General features: G+C 45.3%; 1 protein-coding gene across 2 annotated transcripts in view; it reads left to right on the top strand.

Annotated features, from left to right (window-relative positions):
- Positions 1-26,500, top strand: part of ERI3 (ERI1 exoribonuclease family member 3) — a 129,762-nt gene that overhangs the window by 18,314 nt on the left and 84,948 nt on the right. For both annotated transcript variants that reach the window (XM_085067779.1, XM_085067780.1), the window contains exons 3-5: positions 5,444-5,560; positions 11,699-11,758; positions 13,973-14,064. In XM_085067779.1, the coding sequence (XP_084923905.1) occupies positions 5,444-5,560; positions 11,699-11,758; positions 13,973-14,064 (269 nt within the window). The remainder of the gene's footprint in view (positions 1-5,443; positions 5,561-11,698; positions 11,759-13,972; positions 14,065-26,500) is intronic.

A 26,500-nucleotide genomic window follows, 5' to 3' on the forward strand; every position in this document is an offset into this window, starting at 1 on the left:
CCCCTGAGGGCCAGTGCAAGGCTGCTCACTTGGAAATGGCTTTAGTTAAAATAATAATTAAGGCAGAGGATGGAAACTGGGGAGGCAGATCTGTTAGGCTAGTGCTGTCCTTAGTATGTCCCTTTTCGATTTTAATTGCCTTGGAAAAAAAAGGAAAATCACAAGGCTTTAAAAGCTCTGATTCTTTCTGCTCTTCAACCCCCCCACCCTCTCCCCGATCTTGGAGGCATCAACTCTCATCTGTCAAAGTGTAAATCAGCAATTAAAACACAAACAGCGAAATGCCAAAGATGACCCGAAGCACAAAGCAACTGACAAACAAGTCCGGACAAATCGGCGGATAATTTATAAGCATTGCCCTAAAATCTAATTATTTGGCAATTCGAATTTGCAGCCGGCCAGGGCTGTGCAATAAATTTAACCCGCCATAAATTATTTAGGAGCAGCCCGTGGTGTAAATCAAAAACACGAGTGTTTGTTTAAGAAATAAGCTCCTTGTGCATAAAATGACTTTTTTTCTTTAAAGAGAGGGGGGGAAAACCCATTCCTGCACAAAATGAGCTGGTGCTGAGGCTCTGTCCCTCCACAGACACTCCCTTACCTCTTCTGCCCTTACCTTTTTTGAAGGTGTAAAGGGCTCTTTTGGTAAGAAGTTTTATTCTTTTCCTTATCAGACAAAATCCGTTTCCCTCAACAGCCTCTGCTTGTTTTTATTGTATTTTGAACAGTCGGCTCTGATTTTTATGGGCATCTTTTATTCTTGTGTTTATTAAACTTCTTCACATGGGGGTTAGAGTAAGGGATAAATTATTCTCTGGTAGTTTTTGAACTGAATAGGCCATATGGTCTACCTCAAATATATAAGTGTCCTGAAGTGTGCCCTGTCCACTTTGTACATAGGCTTCTGGATTAAAAGGTTTTGAGAGCTGGGAAGCTCTTGCTAGGTACTTTATTCTTTCTGGATAATGATGTTAGCGGTACCCAGATCCAAAAGGATAACCAAAAAGATTTGTCTGTGGGAATTAGTGTAATTTCAGGTCCTTTCTTGTCTGACCAGAAATTGTTTAGCAAGTACAGTTGTGTTCTTGTTAATTTCTTTATTAGCCAAAGATCAAGACAGCTGAATTGGTGCATCCCTGCTCTGGTGTTAAAGGGAGGGGAGTTTCATGTAAGATGATTGGGTAAGGAAAGACTGGATTTATAGCAGTGCTTTCACATGTCATTAAGAATTTTTCAAATCCCTCTTAGAAGAAAGTCCCTAGCCATTCCACACTTAACCCTGCTGCTGCTCAACCCACTGGCTTGGGACAGCTGGGTTGCACAGGAGGCTTCTGCCTGGAACCTTTTATTTTTTTTGAAACCCTTGGTTTTTTAGAAAAGACGAAAGTTCTGAGGAAGCTGTCACATAGGTTTGGTTGAAGTACCGTGAAATTGTAAATGCAGGATTGTTGTAAAGAGAGTGGACCTGGTAATGGATCTGTATAAGCCTCTGGCTCTGTAGGTTCCTATTGTTACTGTGTTTGGGGGCACAGCTGAGGGGAGGGACAGGGTGCTGATGTCTTTTTCTTTAAGCGTGTTAATATTGATTTTAGAAGCTCTGTGTTCCAACAATATAAATGCAAATGCCTGTAATTGGGAGCCTTGTGCAGAATTTCTCAACAGAAAACATGTTCAACTTTTCATGACAGTGAAAGGAAAATAAAAAGCCGCTTATTTATTGGTGGTGGTTTGAATCCTGGATTTCCTTTCAAGTTACTTTGCAGTGCTAAATAAAATACCTAATTGCAGTGCTCGCAAAATTCAAATGAGTACATTTGTTCTTCTGGTAGCTCGCGGCTATTTGCAGCCTCTGGACACCCTCAGCATTATTTTAGCATATCCATAACTCCTAGTTGTGCTATAAGGAAAAGCTGGGGGTGGGGGCAGAGGGAAGACTTAGAAGCCCCAAATGCTGCTGGCACAAATCACTGCTGAAGTTCGAATATTTACTCAGTGCTGGAGTGGAAATGTGTAAGGATCTCAAGGTAACACTTATGGATGATCAGGCTCTGATAGAAGAAAGGAAGTGTCAGTGATTCTCTCTTCTTAATTCCCTCATGCTACTTTCCTCCACCTTTCCTGCTTGGGAAGAAGCAGTGAAGGTCCTTGAATGGTGGAGATGGAGCTGAGCATGTTGAGCTCATTGGGCTGCTGTGAAATGTGAGAGAGCACCCGGCTGCCTTCCTGCATCACAGTCTGTTGGGGGGTTGTGTGTGTGAGTGTCTAAGTGCTCACCGTTTCATAATAATTACTAATGAAATTCTAGATCTGTAATAACATTTCAGATATCTAAAACAAACCATATGCTTGTAAAAAAAAAAAAAAAAGAGAGAAAAAACGTGGAAACAGATCAACTTTAAGCCATAAATTCTTGGTAATAGAGGCCTCTTTTCTCCCCCCTTTCTGTTTATGTTTGATAGATATTTTTGTTTCTGCAGGAATGTCAACTCTTAATTTCATGATGTATCATGGGCTTAAGAAAATTGAATTTAATAAAGGCAAAAGATGAATGGCACCTTTAAAGGTCCCAACACTTGTCTTTATTAGCAGGACAAACTGCAGGGTCTCCAAACACTGCTTCTCGCCAAATGAAAGTTTAAATGAAAAGTACAGCAGTGTCACAGGTTAAATTTCATTGCAGGACTGGCTAACGTCGTTAGTGAGGAGTGGGGCTGATTTCATGGGGCTGGTATCTGTTGCCTTAGATACCAGTGGAGCAAACACTGCCAGAGACTGGAAAAATCTCTGCTATAGGAAGCGTGCAGATAAACAGCCTTTTGGGAAAGGTTCTTTACCACTTGCTTCAAATACTGACCCAATAAGCCCAGGAGAGTGGCTGCACTTTATCCTAAGACGCTCAAGTTGCCTCTGGGGTTCCACTCCTGCTCCTGGCTATGCGCTTCCCACAGACCTACAGTAATTCTGGATATTGTTAAATTTTCCACATTTTTTTAGTATGGCTTTTTATTTCCTTCGTCTCTCTTAATCCGACCCTCCTGGAAGTGCTTTTTGCCTTTGGTTCTGGAAGGTGAGCGATGCCTTTGTGTATCAGATCAGCAGCAGGCTGTCTTTCAGTCTTGCTTTGCATCCAGCCACTTGATGGCCCCTGAGGATGTTTCTAGTCCCTTAGGACACATCCTGGCATTGCAACACAGTCCTGCTGTGAAATCCAGCCGGTGTGTGTCCCTCTCTGGAAGGGGGAATGTTCGTCTTCCCTTGCTGTGGGCTTTCCTGCTTGTATGGTCACCCTCTGGGTGGCATGCTGATCTAAGGGGCAGTGAGATGCCCCAGACCAATTTGAAAGATGGGATGCTGTTATCCTGAGGTTAAGCCTGGCTCTGTTATGGCGGCCTGTCCATTGACTTTAAACTTTGCAGTCTGTTTTCCTTCTGAACAGAAATTTGCTGCTTTCAGAGCCTATCTGTGGTGGCCCTTTTGAAGGGAGGATCAGCTGTACCCAGCATTTCTTATTCTCTAATGTTTCCATGGGTCTTCCTGGGTGGCTGAAGCTGGTGAGTTTGGCTGCACCACAACAGGCAATCTGGCTGATGCTCAAGTGTTTGGCATGTGTCTTCTCCTTCCCTTACAGCCCCTGGGTCAATTTGCTCTTTCCTGGGAAAACTTGGTGACTCCCAGTGGGGTGGTATGGCTGTGGGGAAGGATGTGCGCAGCCATCCGCTCTGCCTCCCCCAGCCTGGCACACACAGGGTGTGGTACAGCTGGCCATGGGGAAATGCTTAAGCCCTGCATCCTGTGCAGCTTCACTGCTCAATGTCTACACCTGGGCACTTCAACACTGTTAACACTTTATTTTATTTTTACATTTTTTTCTAACTTTCCATCTCGGCAGCACGTACTTTCCATGTGCCCTGGTCTGAGCTGTGCCCCTGCCGTGCTGGGGAGCTGCTCTGCTGTGTGCAGGAGAAACACCATGGGAATTGGGTGTTTCTCCTGGCTATTTAAATTATCTGTTGTTTCCATTTACCCACCCAGCTTCTTGCCATCCCGCTGCCTAGTGGGGTGGTGATGTCATCAGCTCATAAGTGTAACCTCATGATAATTTCCGCCTGCAGGTCATGAGGGTTGCAACCACGGTCCAAAAAAGTGTGTTAGTTCCTCTGCAGCGGCTGCATTTTTCACATGCTAATTTTACTCACAGGAGTTGGATTTTTTTTTCATTTTTTATTATTTCTTATTTGTCTCTTCCAGATGTTTTCAGGCAGTTTTTTTTTTGTTGTTAAACTAATTCCATTCATGTTTTAAAAATTTATGAAAGCGCTAATAAAAATGTCAAAGTGGTAAAAATGTTAGCTTTTGCTCTGCTTTGATTAAATTTTGCAAACTGTTTTTGAATATTAAAAAGCAATATTTTTTTTATTCTCTCTCCCTCTCTCTGTTTTTCTCCAGAAGTGATTTGAGAGGCTTGTTGCATGGATATCACTCAGCGGGCTCATTTGCACTCCAGAACCTTGGTGCCATGGATCTCTATTAAATAACGTAGACAAATTATTCTTTAAAGACACCAAACAAATTGTCACTTCTCCTCTTACATTAAACTGGAAGGAAGAAAGGGAATGGAGAAGGAGGGGGGTGAACACAAAGGATTTTATCGCTTTTATTCAGTGGGCAGCTTTTTAATTTCATGTATATTTTTTAATAATTGAGAAATCCATCGCAACTGGATTTGTTTAAACTTTTTATTAACAGGTCCATGTAAATTTTTGATTGCTGATTATTCAAATAATTGAACATTCTTCTGATGAAGGAACATTTTTATTTCCCTATCAGCATAAATTGGCTACAAAGAGGAAAATGAAGTAGGGCTTGCTACTGTGCTGTATTCCATAGGGATGGATTTGGGGGGAGCTTTCAGCTCCTCTTTTCAGTCTATTGGAGGAGGGCAGTACTCCTCAGCCTCTCCAGAGAAGGAGGTGCTTCATGCAGTAGTCCTTGTGGTGTGTCTGATGGTGTCCTCCAAAAGGATGGTGGGCTGGAAAGGTTGAGACGGGTCTTGGGGAGGGCACAGCCCCTGTGATGTCCTTCCTAAACAGATGTGAGCCCATTGCGAGTACATCTCCATGTTCCCTGGGTAGCACACGTGAGTGGTGCAAGACAGCCTTCCCTACGTTCAGCTTAGGCAGTGATGTGTGCAGCTGCAGTGCTGAGCACAGAGCCCTCCTTGCTGCCCATCCCAACTGCGATGAGCATCAGCACTGTCCTCATCTGTGCTGACAGTGTTGGACGTGCTCTGTGCTGCAGGACTACCTTCCCACTTCTGCAGAGCTGTGTGATGAGTTTATTTTTGTTTGGGACTATCAGACCACCTTGCTAGGTGGGATAATTTCCAGCTTCATTTCTCGTTTTTGTTTAAATGAACAGCTGCTTTTCTTTTTGCTCTATTCAGGAAATCATCGAATTCCCTATCCTGAAGCTGAATGGCAGGACAATGGAGATTGAATCCACCTTTCACATGTATGTTCAGCCTGTGGTGCATCCCCAGCTTACGCCCTTCTGTACAGAGGTAAAGTGCAAAGGTTCCCTGGTACTCCAAGAGTCTCTCTGGGAAGCAGGTTTCCATTGCACCAGGGACTGGGGTCGTCTCTTCATGGTGCAGCTGCAAGGCAGTGTGTCATGCCAGCCTTGAGTTAATGACAAGGAGAATAATTTTTTGTTACTTCAGTAGCATGTAAAGACCTTAGTTTGGATTCATAAATAACTACAGCTGTGATCTACTAACTAAGATAATTTTATTTACAACGAACAAACTTCTAACTGGGTGACCACCAAATAAACACACTTATGTTAGCTGATATTCAAAATCCTGTAACCTCTTTGTGAGCTCTTGTGATTTTTCTGTGCTGCTCTGTGGTGGGGAAGGTCAAAGAGAACATGGTCTGATGAAAGAAAATGCTGTATGGATTGTGGTTCAGAGGCTATAAATGACTCTTCTGTGGGCCTGCATGGTGGGATTTGGTGAGTCCTTCAGAGTGGTAGGATAATTAATGTGTCTGTATTTTAAGGCTTCCTTTCCAATGTTGTGCTTATGGACCACTTGATTGCTGGACAAGTGGCTTCTCTTTACTTGCCAAGGACAGTTGCTCTTGAGCTGTGGCCACGTTTCCTCAGATATGGAATGAAGGTGGTAAATGCAATACCTGAGAGTTCAAATGAGTTGAGAGGCAGGGGCTGGGTTTTGTTGTTGATTTTGGGTTTTTTGGTTTTTTTCATTCAGCCCAAAAAGTTAACTGTTTTTCCAAGTGTGTTCTTCCTCCCTGCCATAAGCATCAAAAGAAAATATAAGTTCCTTTTGCTTTGGGCTTTTTTTTTCCTGCTGGTCCACTGGTTCAATTTTGGCCAGCTCAACGACTAAAGTACTGACTGTGGGAATCAGTGTATTCAAGTTCTTTATTCTGTCCCTGTCTTGTCTACGATCATCAACACCATGCAGTGTTTTTCACTACCTCTGTGGCTGCAGGCTTAATTCCTTGGAGGGCTTATCCCACCTGTACTAACCTGATGAAAAATGACTCCTCTGTGTTAGGTGGAGTCCCCTCCAGGACCAACCAGGCCCTTCCATATTTTCACATTGTAAAAACAAATACTTATTTTTATTCTCCTGTAACTCAAAACCATCTGAAGGTATTTTATTTAAACTTAAAAAAAAAGGTCTAAGCACAGAAAACATTATTCCCCAGAGACGAGCTTTCAGAAAGCTATAAATGTGTGAGAACAGAGGGTTATAATGGAAATGGTATTGCAACCTTAATGCTAGAAGGCTGGACAACTACTTTGGCTGTTCTTATCCCCATGAGACTTGCTGGACATATGCTTGTACAAATGTGATAAATCTCACGGCTTGCACCTGATCTTTGCTAAAGACAACGTCATCTTCTAGAGCTGAGCCCAAAATGTCTGCCTTGCAAATCACCTAAATTCTGGAGAGAAGTTGTTTTGTTAACTCCCACCAAAGCTCGTTTTTCTGGAAATCTCTCTATTACATCCTTTCCCCCATTGCTAAAGACTTCTGCTCTGTTCTTGCACAGGAGTCTGCATGCCTTGCTTGGTGTGTGCTTGTGGTTCAGCTTGGTGAACTGAATGGAGCCACTAGCCTGCTTCAGCCTGGGGACATTCAGAGGTTCTCTGGATTATGACCTCGTGACCAACAGTCAGCCCATCTAATGCTCCCAATACTGCACTGATGGTTTCTCTGTCTTCTCTTGCTCAGGGGGGTCTGGAGCAGGTGTTTGTGTCTCCTGCGTGGAGCCTTGAATCAAGCAAAGCTCTCTGTGTGTGTGTGTGTGTGTGTGATGGCTGTGCTTTTGCAGGAATCCAGGATGGGTATGGGTGTCCCAGGTCAGCATTCTGCTGGAGACTCTGCTGTGAACCTCCTTGAGCTGTGGCTCAAAGCCAAGTCTGGCACTGTGTCAAGAGGTGGATGAAAATGGGCAGTACTGAGGCCAGCAGGCAAAATGATTGCAGAACCCCCACCTGTATCAGTGGTATGAAAAGGTCCCACTTGTCAGGTTTGGCAAGTCCTCTGTTGTTACAGCACGGCTTAGGAAGTTGGTTTTAATCCTAGCCTTGACATCACTGGTTCCCGGTCACACCCCACTGTACCCCTTGCTACTTAGTACCCAGCATGTCCCCTGTCCCTCCTGGCTTGGCAGTACCCTGGCCTGTTGCAGGGCATCCAGGAATGGGATCCTGCTGGAAGTGTAACTGGGCTTGTTCCTGGGGCCCATGTCTGGGACTGAGTTTGAAACCCTGCCCTGAAAGCCACAGATGAACCTCACTTAACAGTGGGCTGCTGCTAGGTAAGTGCAGGGAGCACCCCTGTGCCACTGGTGTAGGTTCCCTTGAGACCCTAGGGACACAGCCAGGATGTGGTTGTGCAGAGCTGCTTGCAGAGCTGCTGCCTGAACTGCTCCAGCACTTGTTATTGACTTTCTGCTGGTTTATGTTTTCTGAAAAATACTCATTTTGCTAAATGCCAGTAAAGGGCTTTGTCTAGGCACCTCTACTTACAAAGGGTGAGATTTATTGGCCTCTTTGTCTACAAAGAAAGACCAGGTCTGATTATCAGATTGTACACCAGAGACAAGTGCTTAGGTAATCAGCAAACTGTCTTGGAGTAGAAATACGATGGTTTTCCAGATAAACTCTCTAGGAAAAGCAGTGGTGTTGACATTACATGGGAGCCTGTCTGCTGTGCTGCTTATTTCCCCTCTCCCCTCTGCTCACTGCCTTTGCTAAACAGTAGAATGCTTGGTGTAGACTCTGTGTGGAAGGGTTACAGGAGATGCTTGATATTACCCCTTGGGTCTGGCTTACCTCTTCCATCCTTCCTTATTGAAAACAACAGCACAGCATGGGAAGGGTGCCTGGACGGGTGGAGAGCTTGTTGCCACCCTCAAGACATCCCTTTGCTTATCTTTTGGTGTGTCTGTGCTCTGCTCTGGCTGCAGGATGTTTTTCCAACTCCCCACACCAATGGCCAGGAACATGTCTTCCAGTGCTGGCTCATTCTAAGACCTCATCTCATCCCCTTTCTCCTGACCTGCTTCTGTAAGAGAACAGGTTGTGAGCCTTGGTTATGGTGAGGGGTGAGCTGAATGTTTAGGCGGAGAAGGTAGAAAGGGCTTGCAGGTTGTTAAAAGCTGTTATTGGGTGTATAAAGCTCATCATGCCCTTTTGGAAGATGCAAGTCATTTGTCTGGTGCCCAAGAAAGTTCTTGCCAGGAGCTTAAGGAAAGGTTCCCTCTATACACAAGGTGCTTGTACAGACTTTTTCATGATACTTTGCTCTCTTTTTATGATTAATTTTTATTGTTTTTTTCCCTGAAGGAATAGACAATAAAATAAAAAAATATACAGACCTTATGGCTTGCTTGTGTTCCCAAATACCTCATGCTTCTTGGGATCACCAGTGAAATTTTACAATTGTGCAGTTTTATGTTTTTATACTTTTTCAAAGCTACGAGACCAGATAATGCTGCAGAGATCCAATGCACTAGGTTGGATAAGGCAGATGGACATAACTGATAACAAAAAGTATCAGAAGGGATGAGAGAGTAGAAATCTGGTCCTGCTTGAGCACTCTCTAACCTGTATTGAAATGTACACATGGAGCAGGTACATTCCTTTGTATTCATGTATGTGATTCCTGCAGCATGAATCTTGTGTGCATATACTTGGCAATATGTCCTTGTACAGACAAGCTGGTACCTTGCTTGGCCTGGCAGGGAAGGAGAGAAGGAGTTTTGGGCAAGAATAAGTAGTGACTCTTGAAGCCACCTCTGCATCTGCGTTCATATCCCTCCCTACTCCTGATGGGAAATGTCTGGATGAGGTCATTATACCATGTCCTTCCATGTCATCAGGGGTGCAGTGCTCTACAGATAGAGTCCTGAAGGTGCCTAGAGTGGTAGAAACCATTTGCATCAGTACTGGCTGAGATAGTGAAAGGTTGCCTGTCATCCTTAGTACAGAAAAGACTTGGACCTCTTGGAGCAGGTTCAGAGGAGGACCATAAAGATGAGCAGAGGGTTGAAACACCTCCCCTGTGATGAAAGACTGGGATCTTTGGGGTTGGTAAGCTCAGAGAAGAGAAGGCTCCCAAGAGACCTTATTGAGATCTTTTAGTACTTAAAGGGGGCCTATAAGATAGACTTTTCAGCTGCCCCATTGTGATAGGACAAGGAATAATGATTTTAAACTAGACAACTAAGTATACAGAAGAAGATTTCTAAGTTGAGGGTAGTGAAACATTGGCACAAGTTGCCAGAGAGATTACATTCAAGATCAGGTTGGACCTGACCAACCTGATCTAGTTGAAGATGTCCCTACTCATTGCGAGGGGGGCTGGACTGGATGAACTTTAAAGGTCCCTTCCAAGCCAAACTATTCTATGATTCCCTTCCGAATACACCTTTCAGCCACTTCTAGAGATTTGGGTCGAGTTGCTGTCTGAGAGGCAGAACCAGCACTTTGCAATAGGTGAACTGTCCATCTCTGCCAGGCAAATGCATGGAGAGAAAGATGGCTAGAAAAGCAAAAAATATGCCAGTGAGCTTTAAAAACTGCTCCAAAGAGCCATGTGTTAATTCTTCAAATCTGTTTGCCACTCAAGAGTATGGAAGTCTGTAGGTAGCAGCTGTTAACCCAATTAAAATACAGATTAATATAAAAACAGTTTCTGAAATATAAGAGAGTGTCTGTGTCCCTCCACTTCCTTAAAATTCCACTTCATAATGGCTTGATGAACTTGAGAAACACACCTAGAGGAGCTCTACATTCTTAAAATTAAAATGCTTTCCCTAAAAGTATGTATTGCCATTTCATGGGAGTCACTATGAGAAAATAATTTTTCCACTTACAGTTTATTCAGTGAGTCAGGTATTTGGTATTCATTAAATGTAATTACAGTTTAATTGGAGTTTAATATATTTTCTTTTTTCATCTTCCAAGTTCGGTGCTGTAAGCCAAGCAGACAAAGAAACTGAGAGATAGAAGCCATTTGGCTTCCTTCAGTTGCCACATATGTAATAAAGCAGAGCCTTGTGGTTTGTGAGAGGACTTGTGTTTTATGAGCGGGTTGAGCTGGTCTGTGTGGAAGAATTGCTCCTGGGTGGTGGTGGGGCCATCAGCATCTCTTGACTAGATGCTATGGCTTCCAGAGTCTTGGATGCTTTTAGGTTGTGTTTGACCTTTATTTTATGAAGACATGTGAGATGTGTAGCTTCAGGAAAGTGCCATATGAAGTGAAATCCCATCGTGTGCACTTGTTTCAATAATGATTTTTTTAATTACTTGGGTGCATTGATGGCAAGCTACTGACCTCCGATATTCAATATGTTAAAAGAGAGTTTTGTCAGTTAGAAGGCAGATAGAAAAAATATCTATTTTCCATGTGCCTCAAGCTGTCCTGGGCAGACACAGGCAGAGGCCCATGAGACTGCATCTTTTAATGCATGTGTTTAGCTCTGAGCTGCCAAGCAGTCTGGGAGTGGTCAGTAGGAGTATCTGTTGGCAGGACCTGTTCCTAAGGAACCTCCTGGAAAGACCAGACAGGATTCTGGAAGGAAGTGCTTTTCTGCAGATTTCATTCCATTGTTTTACATACAATTTTGAACTTCTGAGGAATGCTGTGATGGACTGTGGGAAACTGCACGTGCTGGCTGCCCAGCTCAGGGGAGGATGACTGGGTCCACTCTGGGTCTCACTTACTAATACTGGTCTGTTTGGTTCATCTAACACTGAAATTTTGGTGTCACTGATAGCAGAGGAATGTCCAGAGACCTTGGTAGTTACTACTGCCTATGTACATCAAGGCAACACTAAAACTGCTGAAATGCATGTTGAAAAAGGGCATCATGCTGGTGCATGACACTGCTCCCCAAGTGGACCCTTCCGTGTTGAGAATTTGCTGTTTTGTGGTTTGGGTAGGAGCGTCACTACATTTCTGTGTTTGGGATGAAGTTGTGCCCTTGCCTGTAGCTGGGGAGCTGCCAGGGTCACTCTGCTGTGGCTGGTTCCTCAGCAACACCCTTGTGGGTCACAGGAGCATGTTTTGGTTGCAGAGATGGACAGGAGAGTAGACCTCTGTAATGATCTTTTGAGTGCTGCTCCAACAACTGCTTTCTGTTTGTCTCTGTTTCAGCTGACTGGGATTATTCAAGGCATGGTGGATGGGCAGCCGAGCCTCCAGCAAGTGCTTGAGGTAAGCAGAGTAACCTTTAGTTCTCGAACTCTGACCTCTGGTCCTGTAGTCCCCTCTTCATCTCTTTCCCTGCACCCTCCCCTTGCTGAGAATCGAACCGCGTAATTTGACTATGATTACAGCTTCATTAGAATAACATTTGCTGTCACGTTGGTGACACACTGCTGAGAGTATTGAACCATTGATCTGTCATCTCCAGCTGTTCATGTCAAGGGTGCTGACAAGATATCCAAACTCCTGCCAGTAGATTGGAGAAGAGGCGATTCTGTCTTGAGCCAGTTTTAAAGCACCAAGACATTGCTCAAGACCAATGCTCCTGGAATTTCTGCCTTCATTTCTTTTCCCCTCCCTCAGCACTTTATTAAATTAATTTTTCTACCTCTTTAAATGCTCAATAATACATGTAGTATAGAAAGAAAATGCTTCTGAAATCTAATCTGAAGGAGGTGCGAATGCAGATACAGTCCTAATAATACCATCTGCTTAATGTGGAATTCCTAGAGCATTTAAGGCTTAATTAGCTTGGAAGTATTTCTCCATCAATAGCTTTTGTTGGTAGTCAGATAGTGAAGGAAACCTCCTCAAGCAGAGCCCACTTGGGCTGCAGGTTGGTGCTCGATGCATCGTATCTGTCAGGATTTCTACTGCTGTGTTACCTAATTGTTTCTAATCAGAATAATTGCAACAATTGCTTATCTGAGGAAATCAAATTAAAGGCGTTAAAATCCTCCATGGAGACAGCACTTGATGGGCACTCACATCAGGGAGATCCGAAAGGTTGCTGCTGCTGTCCCCAACTCCGGGCAGGCTCATGTGAGTCTGACTGGGAGACCCTGTCAGCCCAAGGGAGTGTGGCTGAGAGGCTGGATGCTGCTTTTCTGGGGAGCTTTACTCAGAGGGCTGTTGTACAAGGGGTCACAGAAAGAAGCGTCAACCCCTGGCAGGAAGGGCTGTGGCAGTGACATGAGACTGAAGACAGTGCTCTGCAGAGGTGACATCTTGCATCCATGCAAACCCCCAGCTCTCCCTCTGCTCTCCAGAGAACATGTTGCAGCCTTGCGTGTCCATAAACACTATAGATGCCTGTGCCTGTTTCCCCAGGAGGGAGAGCCCTCTTTGCCTGGATGGGCACGTAGATCACTACTGGGGTATTCCAGAAAATGGTTCACTCTGTTTCTATGGAAGCTTCTTAGAGAGTGGAAACACTTATATAGAATTTTTTTTATTTGGACAGAAAAGGTGTTCATATAGCACCATGTTTCTGGGTTAAAATGAGATTCAGGTCAGGCAGCTTCTGGGGCATGCTGGTTTACTCAGGAGTGAAAGGTGTCGAGCAAGGGAAAAGAGAACAGATTTCTCTTGCTCAAGCATTGAAAATGCTGCTAGTGAGGTTGCATAATAACAGCTGGTTGCCTGCTACTGCAAGATTTTGGGCCTGTCGTTTGCTAGTTCTAGCTGAACTAAGTGTCTATGGAGGGCTTTTAGTGTAAGTTAATCTTAGACTGAGGCAGAGGTGGATTGCATCCTCCAGGTTAACATGGCCCATTTCTGAAGAGGACCCAGAACATCTGTCCCTATGGGAAGTTGATCAGGAATAGTGGATTCACTTTAAATCCACACTACCCTGAACAAGCATCTCTTCAGACCTGTAAGAAGGGAAAAGGGATCCATCCTGGAGAGGACAGGGACACCTGGCTTCGCTTGTTACTGCCACACAGTGCCTGTGTGTACCCAGCCCTTCCATTTTCCCCCTTTTTCCTATATCCCCCTGGAGCTACATGAATTAGAGTATTTGAGAAATGCTGCTGGGGAGGGCTGTCATCTCAAGATTCCTGTCTTTTTTCCTCATTGGGGGGACACAAGTTATGCTCCCTACGAGCCTCTTTGGTACAGGGAGAGGAGAAATGCCCGGTAACAGCACAGTTGTATCGTCCCGTTAACGCTGCACAACTTTCATCCCTCCACAAGCAGAGCTGCTGTGGTGTCTGATAAGATCATCTCTGCTCTGGTTGCCTGATGTCTCCTATCAGAAATCTTCAAAGGTCCAAACGTGCTGTTGTTGAGATGGCAAGCAAAGAGAGAAGAGAGAGAGGGAGAGGTTGGATAAGATCACAATTTTCTTCTCTCTTGATTGCAAGCAGCTTATCTGAGTTTAACTGTTGTGGCTCGGCCTGTCTCTGCAAAACTCATCCCCTTTACTTGCCTTCCTTTCAGAGGGTTGACGAGTGGATGGCAAAGGAAGGCCTCTTAGATCCCAGCGTCAAGTCGATTTTTGTGACCTGTGGAGACTGGGATTTGAAAGTGATGTGAGTATGGAAGGGGAGGGAGATTTTCCTGGGCTTTATTGCTCTGTGCTTGCCTGTAATGCATATGTCTTTGTCCTTGCAAGCTTCCAGCTGTCCCTAGTCATTGTTTCTTAGGGAAATTGTTGTTTGCCATGCCTAATTGGGAGTGGAGGGTTGTTTCAGAAGGCAGGTGGGTGCTGGGCATGGTGCAAGAACACTACTTTGGATATTCCTTATAGTGAGTGAAGCCTTTCAGAGCCCCAAGAAAAGTTTAAACTGGAGCTTTGTGATGTTTTTGCTTTTATCCAATATACTTTCCAAAGGGATGGATATTTCTGAGTGCATACAAAGAATGCTTCTTTTGTATACCCAAATCAAGTGATGATCCTTAACTAACTTCCACAGGCAAGACTTTTTCTGTCATCTTGGCACGGTAACTTGATGTGAATCACAGAGTAGTCTTTGGAACAGAATACAAGCCTCGTTTGACATGCTCCAGTGGTGTTCTTATCATTAAGGTCATCTTCATCAGTTGGGTGAATATCTGGCAAGTACCAGGTGGGGACCTGTACTGGGATCTGCAAGTGTCAGTATGTGCATATTTTGTTAGGAAAATAGCTAGACCACCAGCCTAAAAATGTTATTATAAGAACAGAGCTTAATGTCCAAAAATTAAATTAGTTCAATCTCCAAAGTGTTTGCAGATCAGTGTCCTGTAGTGCTGAATTCCCTTGGATTTGTATAATCTTGCTTCAGCTTTTCATTTCCCTGCAGTGCTGGATAAAGACTCCTGTTGTTATCACACCAGTAAAGAATGGGCTTGACACATCCCATCCTAAACTGACAGCCACAACTCGTTAGTAGTGTTACTTGGTTTTCACTGTGACATTGGTTTCCCCAAGTTGGAAGCCTAAATAAACTGCACATAGCCTAGGAGCAATCAGCACCAGTTTTTCCCTGCTGAGTGGTCTTTGCAGAGTGGCAGCTCCTTGCCTTTTCTTGGTGTGATTAGTGAGACATGAGATATGGGGACCAAAGCTCAGCACAAGCACTCATGGAGATGAGAAATTGGCTCCAGATAGAGACAGAGGAGTGGTATGTGAACTTTTGAGTCAAAATCTGATTCTCTGCTCAGGCTGTGTCCAGAGCTGGTATATATTGCAAGTTCTTGTGTTAGTTGCTTAAATTGCGAGTGAGTTTTATTTTTCTTTATATATCATGTTTAAACTTCTGTTAGAGACCAGCACAAACAGCTGCTATGCTAAACAACTGTTTCTCATCTATTCTGTTTTCTCTGTTCTTTACTCCTGTATTGCTGTTGTGAGAGTCCAATTTACCACTTTGGTGATGGTTGTGAGAAACAGTTATCTTTGCTCCAAGCCTGTCTTTCCATCACTTTCACAGTGGGCTGACAAGATTCTCAGGTAATGACATCCTAACTTGGTGTCCATATGGAATGTGCAACGTGGATGTATTGGGTGGCTTTTTTTTTTTTTTTCTTCAGAGCTCTACAGTGGGCAAATAGAGGTAAAGGTGAGCCCCATTTTTGGTGAGCCATAGGTGTTTTGGGGTGAGCTGGCTCAGAAGGACATGCTGTTCTGGAGTGGAGATACACAATTCACCATTTGCAGTGGTCTCTCGCATGGATTGTCCCTCACTAGTCAGCTGGAAAAGAAGACTCCACTCCTGGCCATGAGGTTGTTGTGAGTGGTTCATTTCTCCCTCTTCTTTTTAAAAAAATTTTTTAAACCATTAACCTCAGAATTCAATCCTGAAGCATCTCCAGGGCAAAGCAGAAAATACATTTCGTGTGTCCAAGCACATGGATAGCAGGAGTCTGGCTGCAGCCGCCTGGTGAGTGGCACATCACGCTGCTCCGTTGCCGATTGGGTGCTGCAGCGTGTAGTGTCACATCTGATTAGCACCGTGCCAGTGGATGAGGCTTGAGTGAGGACTCCCTGCCAGTCCTGACTTGTCTCATTTCCCATTACTTTTATCCGTCACCACAAATGCCGAGTCTCCCTCCTGAACTAATTAAGTTTGCGTGTGTTTAGACACATTGCCAAATAGGGTTTAGCAAAGCAGAACAGAGCATCTCTTTTTAAAGAGAGAAAGCGGAGAGCTGAAACAAGGCTGCTTAGACAGGGAGACAGAGCCTCAGAGACATGGAACATCCATGAGGTATTCCAGGGGATAACCCCATGCTTCCCTACAAGACCTGCAGTATAGCTGATGTGCTTTGCTACCGTGTTGAGACCACACACTGGGCAGAAAAAGCATTGGGGCAGTTAGGAAGGGAGGTGGTGCTGATTGTCCGCATTTGGAGGAGAGTTGGTGGAAGCATTGCGTGGTAGAAACCCATCTGGGTTCCAGAGGAATTGAGGACAATGAGGTGAGTGCAACACTTCTTGGCTTAAGAAGCCACCACTTGTGACAGGTCCACTCTTAACTCTGCTCTTTCTTTTCTCAGCTTCCTTAGTAATGACAGCTGCTTGCACAGCTGCAGTCCTCTTACCCATGTCTTGAGTGGTTTGGAGTTCTGTCCTCCATTGTCTTTAGCTTGGCTGGTAAATCATGCAGCCTTGTTCCTGGCTTTTCCAGCAGTAACCTGGGCATTTAGTTTGCATTCTGTCTGCATGTGCTGTTCTAGAGTTGAGGCATGGTGTCTTCTGGACTGGCCTGTCTACTGTGAGGGCTTCCAGTAGGTGCCACTGGTAGGTGCTAGGGAGGCACAGTGGGATGAGGAAGCTGGATGCAGAGAGGTGGCTGTAACAACGAGGAGGAATGTACAAGCCTGTCAGTGGTGGATGTAGGGATAAGGTGGGGGAATTGCCCTCTCTGAGCCAGGAGTTGCAATGTGTGTATCACTTTTAGCTCAAACAAAAGCACCAGAGGAACAGCCATGGTCATGGTACTGCACTCTGCTGATGGTGTCTGGCACTGCTGAGTCTACAATATTCAAGGTGTAAACTCAGCTGCTAAGGATCAGTAAAACCTCTGCTTGGCTCAGGGATCTTCAGGGAATGAGGCACTGTGTGGCTACAGACTTCATTGCTCTTGAATGCTGGAGCTTCCTTGGCAGATCACAGAGCTGTTTGTGTGTCTTCTCTCAGACAACAGGGAGCACTACTCACAAGGAGCTGGGTGCCAGAACCAGACACCAAGCACCTGGGAAGGGCTTGTGGAGGTTTAGCATGAGTTGAGGTCCTTGGCCGTGCTACCAAAGGCTTTGTCATGGGTATGGTGCAACATCAGAAGGAGAGTCCCTGTTGGAGGGATTTGATTGCTGCTGGAGAGAGTCCATTGCATGAGAGGGCTCCTAAGTGGAGCGCTGATCCTCTACTGGCTGTGCTTGGATCAACCTGCTTTCAGTGCTCAGTGTGTGTGAACCAGGCTGGAGTCAGGGAGACAGCAGCTCTCCTGCCAGCCCTCCCCTTCCCTCTTGTTAAGATGCAATTTCTTTAATGAGGAAAACCTCTTGAGTAGGAACATCACCTTTCTTGAAGGCTTGTCCTGACAAGGCAGTTCAAGCCGACAGAGTCGCATATCAACTTCAGCAAATATCAGTCACTCATTACAGAGACTCTTCTCCCCCCCACCCCCCAGCAACACCCCTCATTCCCAGACAAGGGAATGAATCACACTTCTGCTCTTGAATACATCATGACAAGTCGTGGTTCTAATGAGAGAGGGCCATTCATTCTGGGTGGAAAGTTCCCTGTGTCGACTCAGAAATGTTATTAATTAAAGAGAGCTACCTGAAGCAAAGGATGAAAGGAGCACCAGACCTGCCAAGCTAAAATATGAGTGGGGATACAGCCTCGTTAGACACACGGTCCTCGGGCCTCCGCATGCTCAGTGGGAGGATTCCTTTAGCCTGTTGCAAGGAGCCATAGTCCAAGTTTAACAGCTCCAGGGATGGATTCAAATGTGTAGTCTGCTTTAGTGCTTGGACCTCATCCTGCACCTAGGTTGGAACTGACAGTAGTCATTAAGCAAATAGCATTGATGTGGCATTGGGTGGTGAGGGTAGCATGGCTCTGAAGGGGTTGAGGGAGCTGCTGACTGCAGGAGACGGGCTTAGTGGAAAAGAGGGTAGTTAGTATCTGCCAGAGTTGAGCCCTTGTAATATAAGCTCTTTAGTGCAGTTTATCTCTGCTGAAATGTCAAATTGCTTTCCTCTGTGTGTGGAACCAGTTTGTGGGCTCTTAAACACAATGTGAATTAATCTTGGCAATGAAAGAGGCATTTTTACCATGTGTTCGTAGCTACAGAGTTGAGATACGGTGAGGTTAAGTGATATGCCTGTGGCTGTGCAGGCAGGCAGAGGCAGAGCTGAAGCCAGGTGTCCCAGATCTCAGACCTACACTGTAATGTCAGAAGCATCAGTTAATCTTTCTCCTTCGAGATTTGGATTCTTCTGTAAATGCACTGAGCATAGCTAAAAGTGCATGTATGGTTTGGTCTATTTACTTTTGACATGAAGATGCTTGTACTGCAGTTACCGTGGCTGATCAGAACATGCTAATTTATGTCTTCACAGGAAACTACTGCTCAGAAGTTTTTTATTTTCTTAAATAAGTGTTAAAAGGCAAGTACTCTCTAATATAGTGGTAAAACATAGTGAAGTGTCTTGAAATGTTTATAGCCCTTGGTGCTCTTCCTAGGTTGGATATTAGTAAATTCTAAGCAGTAAATTATACCATTGCTTAATTTTGTCTTGCTGTTTTAATTCTTTCCTTGCGAGTTACACAGGCTGGGAGGATGCTTGCCTTCTCAGACCAGCTCCAAGTGTGGCAATGGGTTGCTCTTTCCATACTTCTGTCCTGGAAGTGTTTTTAATCAGCCTTAGGTCATAAATGGAGAAGAATTGTTGGCATTAATATCCACTGTACGTGCTGTTCTTTGTCACAGGACCAGGAGGGGGTTGGTAGCCTCTGCCTCAGAGAGAAATTGCAGATGGCCACTGGCTGGAATGAGTGAGAATGCTTGGGTAGCCATGAGGAAAGACAGGAGAAGGCGTAGGGTGGGCTGGTTGGGTGGCAGCAGGGCAGGAGGTATGTTCAGAGTTGAGAGTAACAAGAAAGATCTGGTAACTGAAAGATAACATAGTCACCTGCATTTAAAGCTAATAAAACAATTCCTTTCCAACTAAGATCTTTGGATTAACTTTGTGGTGTTTTTTTAGTGGGGATTATTTTGCTGAACAAGCCTATGGTGTATCTCTTCACACGGTTACATTGGCTGAACAAAGAGTGTGGTGTGAACTACAGTGAAGGGATGGGACTGAGTATCCAGGGTCAGGAACCTTTTGAGTCAGCTTTGCTGATGGAGTTGTTCATGTAATTACATGCTAAAGTGCTTTGCCGGAGCTAAGCAAGGGAGCCTTGTGAGCATGCTCTTCTCTAGCACTTACAGGGAATAGCACTGACCCCATTCACTTCTGTGACCCTGCAGTCCAGCTTTTTGTTTTTAAAGAAAATAATATCACTTATGCAAAACAAATTTTGGATTTTAAGATTCCCCCTCTGTACACTCTTATTTAAAATGAATATGCCAGACTTGACTTTTTTTATCCTTATGTAACAGTAATCCCTGGCTGACTCCTGTTCTTATCTTTGTGTGAAATAATTGGTTGCATGGGCTTCTGCAAGTCATATTGTCCAAGATGTCTGGGAATGTCTTTGGGTTAAGCTTTGGACATGAAATCTTTGCATAGGGATCATCGTGCAATGGTCTGTCACCTTCAGGTCTGCTCCTTGTCTGGCACATCATAGCAAAGACATTTGTCATAGTCAGGGCTGTAGTGGCCACAGATTTATTGAGCTGTGGTGCCCAGTGCACTCTGGGGAGCAGGACTCTGCTACCTGGGAATTAAGACCCAAGAATTTTTAAGCAGTGAGAAAGATGCAAGAGAAACTTATAAATAAATTTGCAGTGTAGGGGAGAATGAGACAGGTATTGCATCATGTGCTTTATTTCTAGCACTGAACCTTTGGGATGGAGTAATGAATGGAGAAGGTGTATTTTCCATCCCTGGGTAACTTAACTCAAGCTGTGTTTGAAAACAGTCACACTGAACTGGGTGCAAGTCATTGGTCTCAATGCCATCTGCTCTTAAGAGTAGGGAACCATAATTCTCTCTGCACCAGGAATCACCAAGGTGAATTCTTTGTCCAGTGTTTTAGGCAAAATGGTTTCAAAGTCAATGGATCTATAATGGGTACTCGGTAAAAAATACACCCTGGCCTCTGTCTATATGAGAGTCCTCTAATAGCAATTCAGTGGTGATTCTGTGCCTTGGGGAGCTGAAAAGCTGTTTGGCTTGGGACTGCAGAGGACAACTACTGAAGGGCTGTTTGCCATCTGAATTTTCTTGTCTGTGGCATGTGTGAAAAACAGGAGTAGCTCTGCGAAGTGTTCATTTTCTCTTAAAACAGCTTAATTTTTCTAGTGTTAGACAGCCATAGTGTTTCATGCTGGGGCTGAAATGTCAGCCATCTCCCTTTGGATCCCAGCTCTCCTTACTTCACAGCTGAAGCAAAGCAGTTGTGTGTTGGCACCAGTGCTGCCCTCTCAGTGGCTTGGCTGGGAGAGATGTGCTTATGGCTTCTCTGCCTAGAGAGCTCTGCTTGAAGAATACTGCCAGCCTGGGAGCAGCATCCTTCCTCTTTCACTTGCTCTACTGTGTGAGTCCATAGCTTTCTTGAAAGTGTTTTATTTTGTTTGGATGTTTGTTTCCTGTTGGGAGCCATTTTCCTGGATGGGTTCAGTCCCTTTCCTCCTGAAGCTCCTGGCTGGCAAAGACCTACTGGGCCATCTTGAGGTCATCCCTGGTATTTTCCCTCCAGCCTTTTCTCATATGTCTTGTCCAGCAACACTCTGTGTCCTCAAGAGTGGATGACTGGGTGTGTGCAGGACTTGGAAAGACACCAGAGCTACAGACTAACTTTTTGAGCTGAGTCCATTTAATATTGGAGTCACGTTTTTCTGTGTTTGGCCAAGGTGCTGCCCTCAGCAGCCTGGTGCCCCAAAGATGGTGCCATGTGCTCCAAGATTGATGTGGACCAGGTGTTAGCAATGATGTGAGGCATATGGGGGTGGTACTAGAAGAAAGAAGAATAGAGAAGTCTGTGGGATGAAGACAGTGGAAGCAGGATGATGTCCTGGCAGGGTTTTGTGTGGGAAGCTCATACTGCCCAGGACTTCATGCTGCCTTGGTCCCACCAGCTTTGCCTCTTTTGGAGCAGGGCTTTGTCCTCCTCTTTGCCTGGCACCTACACTCTGGGACACCCTTTTTTTTTCCCTCCATAGGTGCCTCTTGCTCATCTCTAATTTCCTTGCTTCAGTTTTTCCATCTGGGTGTGGAGCCACATCTTGGTGTTGACTGTCGGCCAGCGTGCCGAAGGTGCCTGGGCACCAGCTGAGTTCAGTTCCTTGTCCCTGCCTGGAGTCACGTCTGTCCCTGCAAACTGTGAGGATGGAGTAGGCTGGTGGGAGGTTGCCAAGACCTCTCCTCCAGCTCGCAGTGCTCCCAGCTCTGAAGAGAACTTTCACATTTTATGGACCATTTAGCTTCCCAATGGTGATCCTAATTCTTCACAGCATGTATGTGCCATTTCTTGGTTATTAAAAGGACCCCTGAAAAGGAGCTGCCCTCTGAGTCAGAGCTCTTCCATACAGTTAATTGCAGAAAGATTTTCCTTAGACTGTGAGGCTTAATATTTCCAAACTCTCCCTATGCTAAAAGGGTGAATTAAAACCCATGTTCCCCTATGGCTGCAGAGACTGACCCTTGTGCACCATCAGTAAGCAGGCAAGGGAAGAACAGTTATACTGGGAGTAGTTCAGACTTGGAATTGCTCTGGAGGAAGTCCACTTGGTTTCTGCATAGAGCTCAAGGGTGTTTTAAAGGTTGTCTGGCCAGTTGTGTCACAGTCTTTCATCTCTATATCCTTATATTGTGTGACACTTCAGGTGCCAAAATAGCCTCCATTCCTTGGGGGCCAAGCAAGCACCATGTGTACTGGGAAAGGAGTGATTACCTTGGACTGACTGACAGGTCAGCCAAAGGTTGGATGGATGGGTGGACTGGAGGTGGTTCAAGCAGGGAGGTTCTTGTCAAGTTACTGTGCTGGGTATGAGAAAACAGAGGCAACAAGCCATTAGACTGTGTATTTCAGGTGTGAGGAAGCTGCTGAGGTCCGCTGGCATTGTGAAATGCCAAGTGAAATGTTACCGCCATGCAGAGCACAGCAGTGTCTTGGAATTAATGAGTCTGGTGTAGGAAAAGCACACGTGAACTGTCTGGAGGGTTAATGTGTGAGGGTGATAGACTTAGGCAGGGGTCTGTCATCAAGATTGCTGTGTTGGGAAAGCATGTTCTAATGGTAAGACCACATGAAAAGAAATTGGGACTTGCAAGGAGAGCAGTAAAAGTCATCAATTGCCAAAGTTGTTTTGTGTTTGCTGCAGGCCTGAAGCAAATTGCTGGCTTAAGGGGTTTTAAGCACCTGGGTCTTGCACTGGATTTACAGGTAAGGTGAAATTGAGAAGGGGCTAAGTAATTAATTCCTCTTCCTGTGACCAGGATGGGAGATGATCCTGACTTGCCACTTCTCCTCAGAAGTTGCTTCAGAAGCTGGTAAGGACTCTGGTTGTGAAACCCAGGAAGCAAAGAGGATCCCTGGGTGCCTGACAATTCCTTTTCTCTGTTGGTTCTTTCTTGCAGGCAGCCTCAGGCTGCCTGTCTCTTTGTTAAGAGAGTGACAGCAATGTGACACCGTGAAAATAATTACTAACAAATCACGGTGGTGACTGCAAACAGCTCGCTGTCTTCAGAGGCATGTCAGGGAGCATTAGAGCAGGGCCGTGGGAGCGGCAGAGTGGCTAGGGGCTCTTTCTCTGCTCTAGGCTGAGGGAAGATCTTCGGAGACCTTTGGCGCCTGCCACCCCCACATCATTCCTTCCTTGCTGGCTCTTTCTTTCCTCCCTTCCCTGCCTTTGCCATCAATAATTAAGGCCATTAATTGCACAGTGAGTTTAGAAAAGCTGCTAATGGTAAGACAGGGCTTCTGACTTCCCTGGATTCAGCAACCAGCCACAGAACAATGAAAAAATTTCTGGAGACGTATTATGGGCAGAAGCACATCCAAGCTATGTTTTCCATCTTGGAGGTCTCATGTGTTGCCCTGGGCAGTAATGTTTATCAGCAGTGTGCCCCTAGGAATTCATGGGCTGCTGGTACAGTTGGAGAGTGGTCCATGTCCTTGTCCTCAGGAGCCTCCAGTCTCAGCGAATCTGGGAATAGGTTTGTATTTGTGCAGAGCATCACAGCCAGTGTGCAGTCACCTGGCACGTCCAGCAAAAAAAGTGGGCAGAGGAATGAGGACGTTCCAGGATACAGTAGAGATAGTGCCAATGATTGTGACTGAAGCTGCAGGTGAAGACAATCCTTCAGGGAATAAGAAGTAAACAGGTCATGTGTGAGGAAGGTGGCTGGTACCAAACAGAACAGGTAGGGCAGTTTCTGCAGGGATGAGCCCCTGTGGCTGTGTTGGAGTGAGAACCCTTCTGCAGAGCTACACAGTCAGAGGGAAGCTCCCTCTAAAGCCTCTTGTTATATTGATAAAAAGCTCCCCCCAAAGGGAGGGTCTAGCAGAGATACTGATAGGAAACTGGAAGGCAGCTGCTGGCTGAAGTGTCCTTCAGCGGCATTGATAATCAAACCCCTGGGCAAGCTTTGAGAGGGAGCTCACAGCCTCCCCTCCCCTCCTTGTTCCTGGTGGTATTTCATCCACCAGTTTGAGAACAGGCCATGCTGTCTGGCAGGGCTGCAAGGGGAGGCAGAAGATGCGGATGGGAGCCTGCTCCCAGGCACCTGCTCTGCTGTGCAGCCTTCATTCCCATTCCCTTAGTTACTAAAGTGATTTTCCTGACTGTCACATCTGTAAATAATGTTGCTGGCGTATCTAGCTAGATGCAGAGTGGCGATGGATGGGGGAGGGCTGGCGCTGAGGGTGGCCGTAACAGCCCCTCTCCCCGACTCATACAATATTTATGCAGGGCTGGGAGTCGGCAGCACTGACCTCTGGGTCGTGCTGTTAAACAGCTCCCGCAGCCCCTGCATCCTAATTGCTGCACTTGTCCTTTGCTCTGGAGGATTCGCTGCTTCTTCTCTCCAGCGAAGCAAATACTAATGGCAGCTTGTGCTTGGAGGTGGGAGCAGTCTCTTCCCCACAAGGAAAAGACAAACTTGTTTTTCCCTGTGCATGTGTAATTTGCACAGAAACCTGTGCTCAGACCCTGTTATCCAACATGCCAGTCTCCCCACTGTCAGCATGAGCGCCCATGAAGCTGCTTGTGTGCAGTTTTGGGCTGTGTATCATCAGAGGGCACGGGAAAGTGGTTTACCCCATCCCACTGGCTCCTTTTAGGATTTCTCTCTTCCCTTTAGTGGGGAGTGGGAAGAAGAAGCAATCTCAGAAGACAGTTGAGAGAGTAGAACTGAATGATGTGGTGCCAGGGGAAGACAGAGATGGTGCCAGGAAAGAAGAGGGGTTCAAGCAGGGTCACAAAACAGAGTGGCATCTTTTCTTGTAGATAAATGGTCAGCTTCAGTGAGTGGAAAGAGAGGTGGCGCAGAAGGCTGGAGACTCCCTCTGTGGGTGAGGGGCTCTTCCCTCTTCCCCTTGCAAGTTGTATAGCCGTGGCTGGAGGTGGAGACAGACCTGGCAGACAGGGGTCTTCAGCTGATTCAAGTGGTTCAAGAAAGCCCAAAGGATAAAACTTTTGATTGCTAGAGCTGCCATGGTTTTTCCCTATGCCTTTTGGCTAGGCTCTGTCCTGCTTGTGACTTCATGGCAGGTGTCTGTGAGTCCAGTGACCTGACTGACCATCCACGTCCCTTATCCTGCGTTCCTGGGTTGGCAGGTCCCCTCTGTGACTGGAAAAGTGCTGTTTAGGCTGGAGACTAATGGCCTTTAAGTGACATGATTGTATTATGTTAAGTGTCTATAGGCTTTACCATTAGGCACTAAACAGTTTATGACTCATAGCAGAGAAGCCCTTGTCCTGAAGAGTTTATAAGCTAAATGGTCTGGACAGGCAAGGCATGGAAGAGGCAAGGTTTCCTCCTGCCTGTCAGAGACCGGGTCTAAGGAAGGCCTGGGACAGGATGTGTCTCTCAGTTTTAGAGCAGCATTTTGCTCTAGGTCTTGTATGTTGAGGTTTCCTGGGGAGAAATACTCCTGCAATGGGATTTGTGCAGTGGGAGGAGAATCATGTTTAATTTTAGCTTAGTTTTTTTGCATGATTTGGTTTTGAGGGGGCTGGGACACGATGTTTTGTGGGTGCACCCATTTAATCAGATATATTCCCTTACTCAGTGTGTAATTACAGTGTTCTGCAGCAAGAGTCTGAATGCACCCTCTTAAAGCAGCTAGTATGCAGAGAACCAGGCGATTACTAAATTAGTGTCTGTGTGAAAGACTTATTAAGAAACCATATAGACAGAGAAGGGACACACACTCTGTGTAATCAGGCTCTGCAGCAGCATGATTCACAGAATAATTTAAATAGAGATCTCTAATCCAACCACCTGCTCAAAGCAGAGCTAACTTCAAACTTAGATCGGGTTGCTCTGGATGTTCTCCAGATGAGTTTGAATGTCTCCAGGGGAGGAGATTTTGCCACTCGTCTGTTCCAGTGCTTTATTACCTGCATGGTGAAGAGTTTTTCCTGATGACAAATTGGACGTTTTCCTGCTGCAGCCTGTGGTCATGGTATGTGACTTTCACTGAAAACACAATATTCAATTTTGTACACTCCTCTTCATAAGGTGCTGTATAATCACATGTTTAGTAAGCAGACAGACTCTCACACCAAGTTTATGTCTAAAAATCTGTTTTTAAGGGTTTTTCATAGGGCCAGTTTCCCAAGGCTGGGGAGGCAACCTCAGCCTTGGAGACTGCAATTTCTCTTTATTTGGAAGTAGTGTCATGTATTTCTGATGTCAAAGGGAAGTCCACCTAGTCATTCTCCCTGTCTGGAAGGGATGGTGAGAGCATTTACTCTACCTCTCACTAATCTGGAGTAGTGTGAATCTTCTGCCTGCTGCACTTCTAACCTCAGCTGAACCATGGAGCCAGCAAGCTCTGGTTTCCTACATGGTAATTAAGTGCTTATTTAAAAATCAAAAAGCTCAATTCTGATCCTGCTATCCCTGCCTGTTTACTAACTCCAGGTAGAGTTACTCCAGATTTACTCCCACATGCCTAGCAGCAGAATCAGGCCCAGTAAATAGAGCTATGAATCTTTTTAAGAGAAGCTGTTAAGAAGTAGCACATAGATTTATTGTAGCATCATGTGTGTGCAATTGTTGATGAACATCTTCTGTTGGAGGCTGAATACCTGCTGTGTTACAGCCTTGCTTTTAATGTTGAGATAGCATCTCTGC

This window comes from Lichenostomus cassidix, chromosome 8 (genome assembly GCF_008360975.1).
Source record: "Lichenostomus cassidix isolate B80296 chromosome 8, HeHo_3.0, whole genome shotgun sequence".
Lineage (NCBI taxonomy): Eukaryota > Metazoa > Chordata > Aves > Passeriformes > Meliphagidae > Lichenostomus > Lichenostomus cassidix.